This window comes from Conger conger, chromosome 12, assembly GCF_963514075.1.
Source record: "Conger conger chromosome 12, fConCon1.1, whole genome shotgun sequence".
In the NCBI taxonomy this organism is placed as follows: Eukaryota; Metazoa; Chordata; class Actinopteri; order Anguilliformes; family Congridae; genus Conger; species Conger conger.
Window position 1 is genome coordinate 19,694,945 of NC_083771.1, and position 17,841 is coordinate 19,712,785.

The 17,841-nt window shown below is 42.2% G+C and overlaps 2 protein-coding genes across 2 annotated transcripts; both read left to right on the top strand.

Annotated features, from left to right (window-relative positions):
- The first annotated feature begins 2,254 nt into the window (after positions 1 to 2,254).
- On the top strand, positions 2,255 to 4,179 carry macir (macrophage immunometabolism regulator). The gene has a single exon (XM_061215586.1). The coding sequence runs from the start codon at positions 2,255 to 2,257 to the stop codon at positions 2,897 to 2,899; it is 645 nt and encodes a 214-aa protein (XP_061071570.1). The 3' UTR covers positions 2,900 to 4,179.
- A 10,895-nt stretch (positions 4,180 to 15,074) lies between these two features.
- LOC133142047 (lysozyme C-like) lies at positions 15,075 to 17,548 on the top strand. The gene is made up of 4 exons (XM_061262981.1): positions 15,075 to 15,201; positions 15,500 to 15,658; positions 15,860 to 15,938; positions 17,050 to 17,548. The coding sequence occupies exons 1-4, from the start codon at positions 15,075 to 15,077 to the stop codon at positions 17,114 to 17,116; spliced, it is 432 nt and encodes a 143-aa protein (XP_061118965.1). The 3' UTR covers positions 17,117 to 17,548.
- Positions 17,549 to 17,841: the final 293 nt, after the last annotated feature.

The following is a 17,841-nucleotide window of genomic DNA, read 5'->3' on the forward strand; positions in this document are numbered from 1 at the left end:
ATTTAAACCGAGTGTGCTGTTCGGTAGCGAGAGAGACACGGCGACCATACCACTCGTGATTTCAGATGATGGAGGTGGATGTTTAAAATCCTCTGCCAGCTACTAAAACGAGACATTTCAGCACGGCACCCTGTACACCTTTCAGCCACAATTTTGTGACCCGTTTTGACTACGACTATATTGTTTTCACAATGGGATTTCGTTGTAGACGTGATATCCACCGTTAACAATGTAGCTTGCTAAGGTTACTGTAGCGTTGCTTGCTGAAATATGTTACTGTTGGCATTTAGCTAGTAGGCTAATATATCTCCTGCTTTAGAAAATATAGCAATGCGCAATTTTGTCTTGTCGTTTTATAGCTCAGGCGTATTTCTCTGAAAGAGTCCTAGATAATGACAGGCGTCGCGGTGACAGGTGCATGAGACATGGCGGGAGAATCTGGAGAGTCAAATAAATACATGTTTGGGTTAATTGTATTTAACTGCAATTAATGCTCGGCTATGTCAGTTTCATCGTTCCCCTGGCGAAATAAATAGTGGAGGAGAGTTACTGAGCATCCTGAAAAGCCAAGTTCGTCCACAGGACAAATTACATTTTTTGGCCTATTTAAATGCAAAGTGGAGACACCAAATTGAACTTGCAGCGTCAGTGTTGCACTTGCTACTCTATAAAATGTCACCTACAAAAATAATCATGAAAAACGATTTCAAAAGGGATCTAGCCTACTTCCAGTTGCAAATGTGGGCGAATTTCATTGTGAGATGCAGTACATGCTAAATGTTTCATAGTGACATCCAACAACATAATACCGGTAACGCTATTTTATGTAGTTGATCTACCTACAGTTCATTTTATGCATAGGCATTTCGTAGGCTGCATTCTAATTCTGCAGTAGGGTACAATTTCAAACGCTGATGCAACCTATGGACGTCTGCGTCTTCTTAAATATTATCATACAGTTTGAATGTTTTTTTTTGTTTAGTTTTTTGTTTGTTTTACAATGCCATTATTTTACAGCCTATCCATCTCCTTATTTTCAGCTATAAACAGAACAGAATGCTGTGTAGAAGCATTCTTTGCTGATTATGAATTTCTCTGTTCTTCAGCCAAGTTGTTTATTTTTATTGCCTGAAATATGCTCACGTAAACGGTTCAACCCCCCACCTGATGGCGGTCGTTTTGAGCCTATTTGGACCCCTCAATCTTTAGAACAATGCAGATTAACATGATCAGATTTCAGTTTTATTCGTTTGGATTCACAAGGATTGTGTGGGAATTATATGAGGTCTAACCATGTGAAATGAGCTAATCCTTGCTGAAATACATGTGGGTCTGTGCGTCTTGTGCAATCGAAAATATGTCAACATTCTTCCATTTAAAAATGTCATAGCAATCCACTTACTGAATGAACTGAATTGAAATGGAATATGTTGTATGCTGCTGTGAGAAACGTTTAGCATGTTATAGAGCAGGGGTGGTCGAACTGAAGACCTTTCAGGGCCATTCCTTTCAATGGCCAATTTATCCAGCAATCCAGTAACCAATTTACACCAATGAGATATTGTGCAATTAAATGCTTACTAATCACTTAATTGCTGAAGTACATTCAAAAACAAAAATAAAATAAAAAAGGAAAGCGACCAAGTGTCGCGTGAAATGTCTGCCAACATTTCTCACGTTCGGGGGCCTGTGTTGCATACCTGCAGATTTTTGTAAGGTCGCAGACGCCCGCTAGAACAATGCCGCACAGCTATTGGTTAGCTGGAACAAAGACAAAAAGGTTTCCTTGGCAAAAATGTTAGTTCACTATTACTTTTTATTACATTACATTACATTATTGGCATTTGGCAGACGCTCTTATCCAGAGCGACGTACAGTTGATTAGACTAAGCAGGAGACAATCCTCCCCTGGAGCAATGCAGGGTTAAGGGCCTTGCTCAAGGGCCCAACGGCTGTGCGGATCTTATTGTGGCTACACCAGGATTAGAACCACCGACCTTGCATCTCCCAGTCATTTACCTTAACCACTACGCTACAGGCCGCCCCACATTTATGAAGACATTTGGTTTACATAGCTAGCTAGCAGAACGACAGGTTTGAGGAGAAGCTGGCAGAAGAGGTGAGGTTGCTGTCATAACAACGCGCGCCGTCACTTAACTGTAAATGCAGAGCATTGTCCGGCAGAGGTCTGTCATCAGACACTTTGTTGGCGTCGCTGAATGAGCCTGGGGCGCTTGTGTCTCCGCTGCAGGTGATGTCTGTGAAGATGGAGACGGATGCCGGCGGAGTCCCCAGGGCGCGCCTGTCCGCTGTGCCCGGAGCCGAGTCCGCCGAGCTGGAGAAGCCCCGCTGCTCCAGCACGCCCTGCTCCCCCGTCAAGAGCACCATCTCGGGCTACCAGATCGTCCACATGGACTGCAACTACCTGGTGGGCTTCACCACGGGGGAGGAGCTCCTGAAGCGGGCGCACAAGCGGCCGGGGGGCGAGAAGGCCCCCTCCGCCGCCGCGGGCCCCCCCGCCACGCCCGAGGCCACGCCCAACCCGCTCGCCAAACCGCTGGAGGCCGGGCTCCACCGCGCCTCCCGCATCTACAAGACCAAGAGCCGGCACTACCAGCCGTACGACATCCCGGCGGTGAACGGGCGGAGACGCAGACGCATGCCCAGCTCCGGAGAACGCTACCTCAGGCCCGCTCCTCTGGGGGAGCCCGGCCGGGCCTTCCACGGCCCCCTGCCGCTCTGTCTGCTGCGGGGGAAGAGGCCCCACCCTAAGTCCCTGGACTACCTCAACCTGGACAAAATGGCCGCCCTGGAGCCGGCGGACACCGAGGTGCTGCAGTGCCAGCTCCAGCACCTCACGCTGAGGGGAGACCGAATGTACGCCCGGAACACGACCTGAGCCCGGGGGGGCCGCGCCCGCACACCCCCCCCCCCCGCTCCCAACCCCCAGCGCTGTTCCGCAGAACGTCTGTTAGCTATGCCTGGCTTGCGCCTGTTTCTCCCGGGAGACCGTCAATGGGTCTTCAGAAAAATGGGTAGTCATCCACAAAAAAAAAATACAAGAAAAAAAAAAAAAGAATCTTGTAACTTGTGGACTTTACACTTTTAGGGGTCGCTTGTGCTCAATGTTATGTGGCCCATGCTAGCACAAGAAACTAAACTGTTTAGTAAAAATGTGTGGTGTTTTGAGAGGGGTAACTTGAATCGGAAGATGGGGGTCATTCAGGTTTAGCAATAACTTGTGTCCTTAATAATTTAAGAAAAAATGTGTGTACGCGTGTGCGTGTGTGTGTGTGTGTGTGTGTGTGTGTGTGTGTGTGTGTGTGTGTTTGTTATCAAATCTGTTAATGGACGTTATGAAATTTGCAAAATGTTATTTATTTTCTGCCTTTACAGCTACATATCTGTGATTATTTACACTTCTTTAGGAAACACAATGGCACACCTCTGCTAAACCAGAAAACAGCCCACCTGTGAAGCTTTGTCCCATTTAGGCTATATGTCCATATCGGGTGATTTTATGTAAAAAATACCGACTGTTAACAATCAGGATTATTTAAACCTGATCGTTTGACTGGATTTATAGATTTATAGAGGGGTCACAATTTTGTTAAGTAATTGTGGAAGAAGTAAGGGTTTGTTTCACCCTTTTTGTCAGTATCTTGTGTGGACACTAAACAGTCCTAATTGTGAAGTAGAAGCAAAGGAAAAAGAGGAAATAATCGTTTGATTTTGATATTACATGTGATGCAGGTGTGTGGTCTCTAAATTACATAGCTGTAGAAACCAAAGGAACACATGACGGGTTTCCTGAGAAGACTTGACTTAAGCTGTCTTTTTCCTTTTCATGTTTTAAGCCAGTCCCGGAAGATATGACAATCATCTTTATGTGTATATATGACTCCATTAGGGATGCGTTGAAGACAGCATCAAGTCGGCTGCTTTAGATTTCAATAATCTTTCACGAAACATTAATTTACCTTTGATTGAATAGCTGTGACATACCAATTTGTTTCATTTTTATGCTGGCTAACCTCAATCCTGTTTTTCTGTTGTTTTCTAGGGGCAATAGAAACCAAATGTTACAAATTGGTTTACATATAGGAAGTAAAAGTAGACCGTACTGTATTGTTTATACTGTACTGTTTGCGATTTGAATAAAAATATGGTAAGATGTGATGTTCAGAAGTCCCTTAGGGCGGTTGCTGTTGATGTAGAATTGCTGTCAACTCCACATGACTGTGAGCTGTGTTGTTTAGTTTACATTTTACATTTTTAGACATTTGGCAGGCGCCAAAGCGATTTACAACTGCATAGGTTCTTCCACAAGTTGAAGTTTAGTCTACACTTACCTTTCAGAAATGTTCTGTCATCTTTTCACTGGAGGCAGTCTTATTGGGTCAGATTTTCCGTATGAACTCGGTAACATAGTAAATAATAATCTACTGTAAATGTGGTTAATGTTTATAAACTAAAGCACGAATTGTGTTCATTCACTCCTGTTTAATTTGAAATTCAGTTTTTCTTATTACATCCCCATTAAACGAGGACTGGGTCAGTGTCTTAGGTTGTTCCCAGTGCCGTACTGCTGGTCATAAGAGAGGAACAATGTAAGCTAGCTAGTTAGACAGGAGGAATTGCCTAACATTATATATCGACTTGTGTTAAATTGCATCAAGATTTTTTTTTGTGATCAAGTTCCAAGAACGATAAAGCCCTAAAGTCAAGTCAAGTCTCCAAGGTGGGTGCTTGTCATGATCAAACATCCTAGCCAATCAAATCAAGTGGCAGAGATCTGCTCCCACCAATCGCATCACAACAACCCAGAAACATTTTCCGGATGCTTTGTCAGAGCTTGAATGTCTGTAAATTGAGACTTTGTAGCAATTATGAAGGTGCCATTTTTTAAAGAAGGGGTTGCATCGTTCTTAAAAGGCCAATTCATAGAAAGTGTTACCAAATGTGCAGGTATGAAGAATATATTTTCCATGATATACTAATACTGATGCCCATTTTTAAGAATGCGTCCTCTAACTGTCTGTTTAGCAGTAACATATTAATGGATTTATCTGTTTTGTCAGAATTTGCTTAGACATATTTTTAGTGTCATTCTTGATGTTTTTATTGAGCTTTCACCTCCACATCTCACAGTTATGAGATGAAGTCCTACAGGGGAACATATGACCTTCGGGATTAACTTACATTTTGACTCGGGGAGTTCATGAGTTTATGGGAGTGGCACAAGATCTTCTGTAATGGCCACGGTTTTGGGGGAAAAACTGAAGCTTAAAATACAGGTACAAGTGTGGAAGGAAGCGCCATTTAAAATGCCTGTAACATGCATGGTTATATGTTACTATACAGTATGAAATGCACATGCTGTAGAATATCGCAATGTATGTCATGGCCCTTGGACACTTGAATATCATTGTAATTTATGGCTCAGTATAATATGAGTTTTGTCTTGAATCTGTAATCTGTGGGGATATACAGTATTGGAGTCTCCCGTATATTATTATTCATGAAAGGCATTAGTCCCACACTCAGCTGGGTACAGTGCCTTGCCATGTTCCACAAGTTATTTTCTTATTTCCTTGTATATTCAAAGCCATTGATTGTGGGTTTGTCATTCTTTGGAAAGCAATTATATTCATATTTGTTTTCCAAAGTAATTTGTACCTGTTTTATTTTTGTAGTTAACTTGTAAATGTGTACCGTTTACCGTTTACTTTTTTCTTTCTTTCTTTTTAAAGCAGAAGGGTCGGGACTCTGCAATGGGAGGGACTGTATTGGTTTTTGTTGTTTGTTTTTGTGACTATACTTGACATCACTATTAAAACACTGAACCATATAGATTGCTTCAGTTTTTCAAGTCACAGATCGTTAATGATAAATTCGATTGGTCTTCAAACGTTGCCCTTCAAGGGACACTTTATTCATTTTTTATGATAGGACTATAATATGATAATAAATTAATATTATTTCAGTTTTGGTTATTCTTCGTAGTTATGGTGCCTATTCCAGTGAATATAGCCAAAAAGATAATAAACACGGAGTCGCCACTAGAGGGAAATATTTCTACTCTTGTTGTATTCGGACTTTGTCTTAATTATTTGGAGGTTTTTCTTTTCATGTTAGAATCTTCTTTCGTTTTCATGGTATGAAAAGCCTATTCATTCATTGTTTTCATCGCAAAATTTAACGAACACATTGGTGCCTTGAAAGTAGCTCTCAACATGGCATATTGCTATAATGTTTTAAGCAAATCGAATGAATAGATTCCCCCAACATCGGTACTGTATGCTAGGCTATAGCCTATAGCATGAGAAGAATGTCGCGTTAAATATGAGGAAAGTAAACTCACTGGGTAGGTCTCTAGATATGTAAAGGAATGTAAATATTTACCTCTTCATATTGTATACTGATGCATTGTCTTCGTAATGTGTCCAGGAATTATAAGATAACCTCTTTGCTACATGGGAACCAACGCTCCGTGGACTCAAGTAGGGCGAATTCAGGTAATTTGGGACCCTTTTTGTAATCCAGTTTTTCAGTCTGTCCTCACCGCCAGTTTTAAAAAGGTCCCCTTAACACGCGCATTTTTACAATCCTCATGTCCTTAGCTATTCATATATATAGGCCAAATTGTGATAATATAAAATGTGAATGTGTAGCAAAGTATTTTGTACACATTTTTTTCCGAATTTGGTGCAAATGGGTAAAATTGTAAGAAAAGAGCGTCCTGGCTGGTTGACGCAGCTATAGCGGTAGTTTTACTTGGTGATGCTCACAGCTCACAATTACTACATTTCAAAATTACTAAATTTAAAATCCATTCACTTAAAAACTATTTAAAGCAACTTTTCCCCCTCTTATCAATCCTTGATAATATTAATTTATGGTATTAAAATGTAAAAATCAAGGCGAGTTACATTTTAGGGTAAGTTGTCATTTTAGGTTGTGAGCCCGGCTGGCCTGTGCCATTCCCAAATCACCATACACAAGGTAAACAAAACTTTCTTTATTTTGTTGCAGTCACACGTCATACTTTGATATTCATCAAAATAAGACATGCTATATCATGCATGACATTTTTGTCATCTCAATAAATAACAGGTCCGCTTCATAAATACGTAATGTCACTGTGTTTATTGTATGCTGTCTCCTGCCTACTTCCAGGGTGAGCATCCACACCCACTTCAATTAGACTACATTCTAAATGTTATGTGATCATGATCATTTAGTTTATATGGAAGGTCTTTGAGGTGACAATGCTGAATGACAATTATTAGTTAAGGAGAAAAACTCAAAATTCTTAAGGTATCCCAAATCACCCAATGTCCCAAACGACCTGAATTTCGATGAGACATAACAGGCCGTGTTATCGGGGTTATAACCTCGTAAGAAGAACTAATATGTCAGTCTGTGTACTATTCCTATTCTCTGTGGCCAGTATTAATCACCATTGAGACTTCCTAATTTTCGGCAAACAAACTAAAGAGTTTGAAGCTTGTTCAAAATGAATGTGAAACTACTTTTATTTTTATTCAGATTCCTCTTTTTAAACCGCTTTGTGTTTTCAGCTCTCAAACTCAGAGGATGAATGTGCTCAGTGTTGCATATGCATGGCCTTTGTGAGGTACTCAACAGATACTGACCAAATGCACTTGCTTGACTAAAAAATCCTAAAATCCTTCATTTGCACAATCCATCTGAAATCACAGTGCTTTTGAGCTATGGAGATGTTCTTTTGGTGATTATGTTGGAGGACAGAGGTGGAAAATCCAGGTTCAGAAAGTAAAAGTCCTTCCAGTATTTTGCTAATTAGCACAATGCATCAGCCAGGAGTTAGAATTGATTCATGAAATCAGCTGGCGGAGTTGAGTGGCCCCACGGTGGTGGAATGACCTTCCTGTGGATGTTAGAACAGCAGAATCTCTGACCACTTTCAAACGCAGACTGTACACTCATCTCTTCAGGCTGTAGCTTTCCCTCCCATGGGGCGACGTGGCTCAGGCAGTAGGATCCGTCGTCTGGCAGTCAGAGGGTTGTCGGTTTGATCCCCCGCCCGGGCTGTCCCTGAGCAAGACACCTAACCCCCAAATGCTCCTGACGAGCTGGGCGGGGCCTTGCATGGCAGCCAATCGCCGTCGGTGTGTGAGTGTGTGTATGAATGGGTGAATGAGAAGCATCAATTGTACAGCGCTTTGGATAGAGGCGCTATATAAATGCCAACCATTTACCTCCCTACCTCACCACCATGATTACCCTTGTATATGGCATAGATTACAATGGCACTTATTTATAGTTGTATATACACACGTGGACAAAATTGTTGGTACCCCTCTGTTAATGAAAGAAAAACCCACAATAGTCACTGAAATAACTTGAAACTGACAAAGGAATAATAAATAAAAATTTACTGAAAATTAACCAATGAAAATCAGACATTGCTTTTGAATTGTGGTTCAACAGAATCATTTTAAAAAACAAACTAATGAAACAGGCCTGGACAAAAATGATGGTACCCCTAGAAAAGATTGAAAATAATTTGACCATAGGGACATGTTAAACTAAGGTGTGTCCTCTAATTAGCATCACAGGTGTCTTCAAACTTGTAATCAGTCAATCTGCCTATTTAAAGCGTGACAAGTAGTCACTGTGCTGTTTGGTGACATAGTGTGTACCACACTGAACATGGACCACAGAAAGCGAAGGAGAGAGTTGTCTGAGGAGATTAGAAAGAAAATTATAGACAAGCATGTAAGACCATCTCCAAGCAGCTTGATGTTCCTGTGACTACCGTTGCACATATTATTCAGAAGTTTAAGGTCCACGGGACTGTAGCCAACCTCCCTGGACGTGGCCGCAAGAGGAAAATTGATGACAAATTGAAGAGACGGATAATACGAATGGTAACCAAAGAGCCCAGAACAACCTCCAAAGAAATTAAAGGTGAACTCCAAGGTCAAGGTACATCAGTGTCAGATCGCACCATCCGTCATTGTTTGAGCCAAAGTGGACTTCATGGGAGAGGACCAAGGAGGACACCACTGTTGAAAGCAAATCATAAAAAAGCGAGACTGGAATTTGCAAAAAAAATATTGACAAGCCACAAAGCTTCTGGGAGAATGTCCTTTGGACAGGTGAGACAAAACTGGAACTTTTTGGCAAGGCACATCAACTCTACGTTCACAGACGCAAAAATGAAGCATACCAAGAAAAGAACACTGTCCCTACTGTGAAACATGGAGGAGGCTCGGTTATGTTCTGGGGCTGCTTTGCTGCATCTGGCACAGGGTGTCTTGAATCTGTTCAGGGTACAATGAAATCTCAAGACTATCAAGGCTTTCTGGAGAGAAATGTGCTGCCTAGTGTCAGAAAGCTTGGTCTCAGTCGCAGGTCATGGGTCTTCCATCAGGGTAATGACCCAAAATACACAGCTAAAAACACCCAAGAATGGCTAAGAGCAAAATATTGGACTATTCTGAAGTGGCCTTCTATGAGCCCTGATCTAAATCCTATTGACCATCTGTGGAAGGAGCTGAAACATTCCATCTGGAGAAGGCACCCTTCAAACCTGAGACAACTGAAGCAGTTTGCTCACGAGGAGTGGGCCAAAATACCTGTTGACAGGTGCAGAAGTCTCATTGACAGTTACAGAAATTGTTTGATTGCAGTGATTGCCTCAAAAGGTTGTGCAACAAAATATTAAGTTAAGGGTACCATCATTTTTGTCCAGGCCTGTTTCATTAGTTTGTTTTTGCTTTGTTATGTAATGTGATTAATGTGGAACTGAAACCCATGGCAACTGACCCCTGGAATTTCCAGCTTTGGTGTTGCCAAATATGTGTAATCCATCTGAAATCATTGTGCTGTTGAGCAATGTTCATCTGGTGATTATGTTGGAAGGCAGACATCCTTACATTACATTACAATAATGCCATTTGGCAGACACTCTTATCTTACAAAGTACAAAGTGCATACCCATAAGCAGGGATAAGTGAGCTGAAAGACCCTAAAGGGAAGTACGATTTCAACTGCTACCTGCTCAACGAAGATATGGACCAGGGCCTATTTGATCATCTGATTTTTTTATCGTAATACCACAGCATGCAAATGTATGAACAAACTGCTTACCTAGCCAAACACTGCTTACCTAGCCAAACAAACACAAGTACACACAAGTAAATATCACAGGTAAACAACAATTAAGGTTTCCAGGGAGGTAGGGAGGGACAGGGAGAGGTGCAGTTTGAAGATGTGAGTCTTCAGTCTGCGCTTGAAGATGGCAAGAGATTCTGCTGTTCTGACCTCCATGGGGAGTTCGTTCCACCACCGTGGAGCCAGAACAGACAGTAGTCGTGAGCAGGAGGTGGAAGTTCGGAGAGGGGGAGGCGCCAGGCGGCCTGTGGTGGTCAAACGAAGAGGTCTGGCTGGGGTGTAGGGTCTGATGATTTTTTGGAGGTAAGCTGGGGCTGACCCCTTAACTGCTTGGAAGGGTAGCACCAATGTTTTGAATTTGATGCGAGCCATGACAGGCAGCCAGTGGAGGGAAGTAAGCAGGGGGGTGACATGCGAGTGTTTGGTAAGGTGGAAGACCAGACAAGCTGCTGCATTCTGGATGCTGGGAGGCCAACCAAGAGAGAATTTCAGTAGTCCACGCAGGACAATACCATTGCTTGGACCAGGAGCTGGGTCAAGTAGGGGGTGAGAAAGGGGCAGATTCTCCGGATGTTGTATAGGAGGAACCTGCATGATCGGGTCACCGATGTTCTCGGAGAGAGACAGTCTGCTGTCCATCACCACGCCGAGGTTCCTTGCACAGGGTGATGGTGTCCATGTGGTATCCCCTAGGGAAATGGAGAGAGCCAGATGGGGAAAGGTTATAGCCGGTATGAATATCATCTCAGTCTTACCTGGGTTGAGCTTTAGATGGTGGTTGTCCATCCAGCTCTGAATGTCACTCAGCCAAGCAGAGATACGGGCTGAAACCTGTGTGTCATATGGTGGGAATGAGATGAAGAGTTTGATATCGTCCGCATAGCAGTGGTACGACTGACCATGAGCAGTGATAACAGGGCCAAGGGAATGAGTGTACAGAGAGAAAAGAAGCCCGTATCTCTGCTTGCCTGAGGGACATCCAGAGCTGGATGGACAACCACCATCTAAAGCTCAACCCAGGTAAAACTGAAATGATATTCATCCCTGCTAATACCTCTCCCCATCTGGATCTCTCCATTTCCCTCGGGGATACCACACTCACGCCGTCACCCAGTGCAAGGAACCTCGGCGTGGTGATGGACAGCAGACTGTCCCTTTCCGAGAACATTGCGGCGGTGACCCGGTCTTGCAGGTTCTTCCTATACAACATACGGAGAATCCGCCCCTTTCTCACCCCCTACTCGACCCAGCTCCTGGTCCAAGCGATGGTTCTGTCCCGCCTGGACTACTGCAATTCCCTCTTGGCTGGCCTCCCAGCGTCCGCCATCAGACCCCTCCAACTCATCCAGAATGCAGCAGCTCGTCTGGTCTTCAACCTTCCCAAATACTCACACGTCACCCCCCTGCTTACTTCTCTCCACTGGCTGCCTGTCATGGCTCGCATCAAATTCAAAACATTGGTGCTAGCCTTCCAAGCAGTTAAAGGGTCTTCCCCAGCTTATCTGCAAAAAATCATCAGACCCTACACCCCTGCCAGACCGCTTCGTTCAGCCTCCACAGGCCGCTTGGCACCTCCCCCTCTCAGAACCTCCACCTCACGCTCACGACTACTGTCTGTTCTGGCTCCACGGTGGTGGAACGAACTCCCCGTTGAGGTCAGAACTATAGAATCTCTCCCCACCTTCAAGCGCAAGCTGAAGACACACCTCTTCAAGCAGCACCTCTCCCTGTCCCTCCCTACCTCCCTGTGAACCTTAATTGTTGTCTCTGTGACTTGCTTTGTGTATCGGTATTTTTAGTTGGCTAGGTAAGCAGTGTTTGGATAGTTAACTTTGGTCACTTTTGCTCTGTTTGTTTGTTTGTTTGTTCAAAAAAAAAAAAAAAAAAATGGCCCTTGTCCTTATCTTTGTTGTACAGGTAGCAGTAGAAATTGTACTTCCCTCTAGGGTCTTTCAGCGAACTTATCCCTGGTTATGGGTATGCACTTTGTTGTACGTCGCTCTGGATAAGAGCGTCTGCCAAATGCCAATAATGTAAATGTAATGTAAGAATCTTCAGTATATACTTAGTGTATATACTGTAATCCGACAGTGTTACAAATGAGAGGATAAAAGAGGAAAAAGTGGGCTAATATAAATTTATTTTTGCACATACTTTGATTCCTGCATCCTCTCTGCACATTGATCCTAACCCTGAGCCTTGTTCTATGAACCGATTCAGTCTATGAACATATGATTCATTTATAGCCTAACCTGAACAGCAGTGTGCATAGTTATTAATATTAATATTTTAACAGCAGCGTAGCTAGTGTAGACACTCTTATTTGTTTGCCAGTTTGCTTTATCAGGGATACTGATGTTCTCCATTGTGTGTGGTGCTGTTTGTATGTGGAAGTCATTGTTCTTTTGTCGTCCAGAGAGGAAGCATTTGTAGTCTTCAGGTGGGCAGGCTAAAGTAGATACAGTTGTGTGAAATGGCGTGCACTCTGAAAAAGTTTGTGGTTTTGAGAAATAGCAGTGTGTAACTGTACAGTAGTGTTTAGTATTGCTTTAGCTTCTGTTGCCTTGGTTCTTGGCACTAATACAATACTTTTAAGTAATCTTAACAGAGCCAGGTGAAAGAATACAGTATAAATTCATCAACTATTATGATGTCAACATGAAGAAAATCTGATCCATGCGCATTTTTAGTGAAGCTTGCTAAGCAAACTGCACAAATGGGGCACAAAGTTCACAGGTGCAAAGACAAAACGTGACAAAACCATATACCATAAATACCATCGATTACCCTTTTCTGCTCTCATCTTGTATGGGATTATTTTTGTAGTTCTTTTTTGTATTTTTGTGTGTACAGTATTTTTCACATGTGTGATGTCCATTTTTCACATGTGATTTTTAAATTATGACATTTAAAAAATGCTGGGCTTATATTTTAACAGACTAACCTAAGACCTGGCAATTCATTTTAAGTCTCTACTCTTAATATCAAGAACCACATAATCTACTATGCATTCTAAATTCAATTAAAATAAAAGTTTTGCAGTGTATCTTTTGTGTACACTGAATGTACATTATTGTTCTGTCTCAAGTCTTCAACCATGTGTGTGCAGAAAATAGTTTTTAAGATATTGACACTACAAAATGGGTGGAAATTGCCCTGTAGGGGGTTCATTTTGGTCTGTGTTATTTGTGCGTTGCTCAACCTTGGGTTTTCTGAGCTCAGCAGTTCCTGAAAAAGAACAGACGTGACTTTGTTCCTCTAACCTTTTTGGCAACCCTTTGTTTCAACTTGAAGAAAGCTTGTGACTGTGAGGTCTGTGCCAAAATAAATACTTTATCCTCCAACTGATTATTTCAGACAGATGTTTTCCATTTTAACTTGAAACTACTGTTTCAAGGTGTAGAGCGTTGAGATAGAGATATCATTTTAAAGAGAGACCTGATTTATTTTACAGTACAATTTAAGTGACAGACAATAGATAAATACAATATTGTCATATAATAAAATATAAAATAAAATTTAAAAAGTGAGATTTTCATTGAGCCAGACACCAATATATTTATATTCTGCAACTCTCTCAATACTGTATCCATTTACAGTGGAGATACGTAGGTTACTGTAATCCTTACCTCTAATATAATCTAGTATACAGTACATGGCTCCGCCACCTCCTCTTCCAATTTTATCCATTCAAATAGATCATAGGTCATCATTAATGGCTATGTCAAAGAATAATGCCGTATGTATCAAATATGATGTGAGCATTTTCAGCCTCTCTATTTAATCACCTACTGTAATTGACTCTGATCCCCAAAAACCTCTTTCATACTTTTCAACACTTGCTTTACACAACGAGTTTACCAGCCAATCACATGAAGTATTTCTCCAAAACGGACTCACGTAGCGAACACTGAACTTAGCTAACACTGAGCTTAGCTAACACTGAGCTTCGCTAACTGCTAACACATCTACCCCGTCCACCTTTATTGTTCTCATTAACTGGTTTCCATTTTTATAACTGCAAGCATCATTACTCCACTTTGTCTAACAATATCTAGTATACTCTAAAACTTATATTAGATATGGTTGAGTGGCCAGACTCATGAATTCAATTCAATTGCATTCATTCATTTTCATTTGTATAGCGCTTTTTACAGAACACCATCACACAGACAGTTTACAGGGAGTCGAAGAGCAAATACCATAACCCCAAAATAGGAAGCTCATGAGGTAAAAAAAAAAAAAAAAAAAGCTTCCCATTGTGGACAGAAACACTGGTGAGAGAGAAATATCAAGAGAATTAAATTGGTTTGGAAATAAAATGCAACACATGAATGACCGAATAACACACTGCGCTATCATTACCACATTTGAGCATACCTTTTACAAACTCTTTGTTATTCGGTCAAATAAGAGTCTACTCCACAATTTCATGTAATGCTCACATCTATAATCTTATCTAATTGGCAAGGTGCACATAGTTAATCCTACTGACAATTATGTACCCTTTTGAACTGGCCAGATTCGTAAAACATCACTTTCAGGTAGGTTTTAGATTTTTGGTTGGAAGTCTTTTGGGGGTCAACATCCGGATCCAGTGGCTAGATGAGATCCCACCCAGAAACACCAAGCCCAAAATAAAATCCCCCGAATGTACTTAGAAAATGCAGAGCTTGTCATAAATAGAACCTCTGCCAAACACATTTGTTATATGGATTTTTTTGTTATCACTGCATGATACAGTGATAACTGCATGCCTAACAAATATTTGAGCTGTGACTCAAATTGCACTGAAATAATCACAGAACCAACCAGTAACAGCTTGAGGTAGTTTTGAGCCCTTCTGTCGTCCTGAGGCTATTTAAGCGACCGTGGATGGGAGTACGGTCAGAATCATCTGTAATTTCAGAATGAGGTTTCTTGTGTTTCTCCTACTCGTGGCAGCAGCGAGCGCCAGAGAGTTTACACGCTGCGAGCTGGCGAGGGCGCTCAAAGAAGCAGGAATGGACGGCTACTACGGGGTCTCCCTGGGAGACTGTAAGTACCGAATCGGAACCTCCTTCCTGAAGCTTGTGTTCGTTTGGAGACGGTTGTAATGAAACGTGTTGGTTTTGAGTAAGGTGCAATGAAAAAATAAGAATCGTAAGTTTTATGAGGATAATCAAAGAATCATTCTGCTGTGATGAATTGGACTATATACTGGTTATCAATCTGTAAATTGTTTTTAGTCCCCTAAAGTTGATGTGTCGTGGCTTTATCGTAAGTATGTCTTTTCTCTTGGAGGGACGTCAGTGAGCGCCCTCTGTAAAAATGTTTGGGGTTCTTGCCATCCCAGGGGTCTGCTTGTCCAGGTGGGAGTCGGACTACAACACTGACGCCATCCACCACGACTATGACGGGTCCACGGACTACGGCATCTTCCAGATCAACAGCCGCTGGTGGTGTGACGATGGCAAGGGCCCAACTTCTAACGCCTGTCACATCCCCTGTTCCAGTGAGTGGATGGGGCTGTGAAGGGGTGCTGCAATTTGGGGGTTGGGTGTGGGGGAGCAGTGATCAGCTGGTAAGGTAACAGAATAGGATGAAATTGGCACCAAAGCCGCTCAGAGTAAGGTTTAGTGGCCTAGTTTCAATAAACAGTATTTTTTGGGTGATTCACACTCTCTCTTTCTCTCATTTTCCCTTTTCCTTCTAGGTCTGCTCTCCCCTGACATCAGCACCGCGATTACGTGTGCCAAGCGTGTGGTCAGAGATCCCAACGGGATCAGAGCTTGGTAAGAACCCGTTCTGGTCACTGTGTGTCAGACCTGGCTGAAATTTTTTATCAGAAATACCTCACATTACAACATTCAGCTGATGCACTTATACAGAGTTAGTTCTACACATTACAGTTTTACATACATATACAGTGAGGCCCATAACCTCGCTGAACAATACACTTTTTTTCACTCATCTGATTAACTCAAAGGAACCCACAAACCTCAAACCCAAGGTTTCAAACCCACAAACTTTGCATTAAGAGGCTAAATCCTTACCCATTGTGCAACACTTTGTTAAATTGCTTCAACGGGTTTGCCAGATGTGACCTTCCTTAGAAATATTTACAGAAGAACCAAAGTTAGATGTTGGCTGCATTTTCTGCTTCTCTTGACCCAATAAAAGCCTAAACCGTCCCAAAACTATCCCATTCAACGATGTTGAGGTCAGGACTCTGGAGTGGCTGATCCATTGTTCTGAAAACACCAACAGCTTGATATTCTTAGCTTTGATGCTTGAGGTCATCTTGCTGTAGAATTAATTTGCTGCCAATCAATCAATGCTGAATTCATCAGCATTCATGATGCCTTTAGTCAAAAGCAAATCACCATCTGCAGATGTTGCTTTCAAGCCCGAGACTTGCACTGGTCTTCCACCATGCTTGACTGTTGGTTGCAGACATGGTTCCTCCTGCTCCTGCCTTCTCTTACTACGAAAAATCTCAAATTTCAAATTTAGACTCTCAGATGTCCAATTTTGGTGTACTTATGCTAAATGTATTCTCTTTTGTTTATTTCTTTCACTCAGTAGTGCCTTTTTGGCAGTTACTGTACACAGCTAATTGAATAAATGAAAGGGTGATCTCTGTAAGTATTCAACTCAGGTATGTTTTGTGTAGTTAACATGGGATTTATAGACAAAATGTAGGGAAGTGACCTTTGGAAATTTGCTTTTAAAATGATTAGAATGTGAATTGATTACTGCAGTTAATTTTGAGATAAACGTACTTAATTTGACTTTCCACACAAATAAAGTTTGCAAATCTTCACACATTCTGAAAATGCTAGCCCTTGCAACTTAGAAGCAGGAACTTGAGGACATGATAAAAACTGTCACTTTTCCCATCAGGGTGGCCTGGCGACTGCACTGTGAAGGACAAGATGTCAGCCAGTACATCCAGGGCTGTGGAGTGTGAGACTGACACCTAGAGAGAAGCATCGTTTTCCTTCCCCCTCTCTTCTGTGATCACTCTTCTGATTTTCCAAACCTGACACATTGACAAAGGCTCAATGGTGAAACACTTTTCCTCGATTCCCTTGCTTTTCAGTATAAAAATAATAAATAATAAATACATTTCTTCCAAAAACAAAAATTCTACTTGCTTTTTGCCAGCGACAACCTTTTTGCCTTGCTGGGCCAAATTTGAATAAAGATATAATTTCCACTATTCTTGTAGTATCTACTGCATATCTAGCAGCAACATGATGGTTTGATACCTTGGACCCTTGATGACATGAATCCATTTTGTCAACAAATGTATTCCATACTATCCATCCATCCATCCATCCATTATCTTTAACCCGCTTATCCTGAACAGGGTCGCAGGGGGGCTGGAGCCTATCCCAGCATACATTGGGCGAAAGGCAGGAATACACCCTGGACAGGTCGCCAGTCCATCACAGGGCACACACACCATTCATTCACACACTCATACCTATGGGCAATTTAGACTCTCCAATCAGCCTAACCTGCAAGTCTTTGGTCTGTGGGAGGAAACCGGAGTACCCGGAGGAAACCCACGCAGACACAGGGAGAACATGCAAACTCCACACAGAGAGGCCCCGGCCGACGGGGATTCGAACCCAGGACCTCCTTGCTGTGAGGCGGCAGTGCTAACCACTGCACCATCCATGCCGCCGT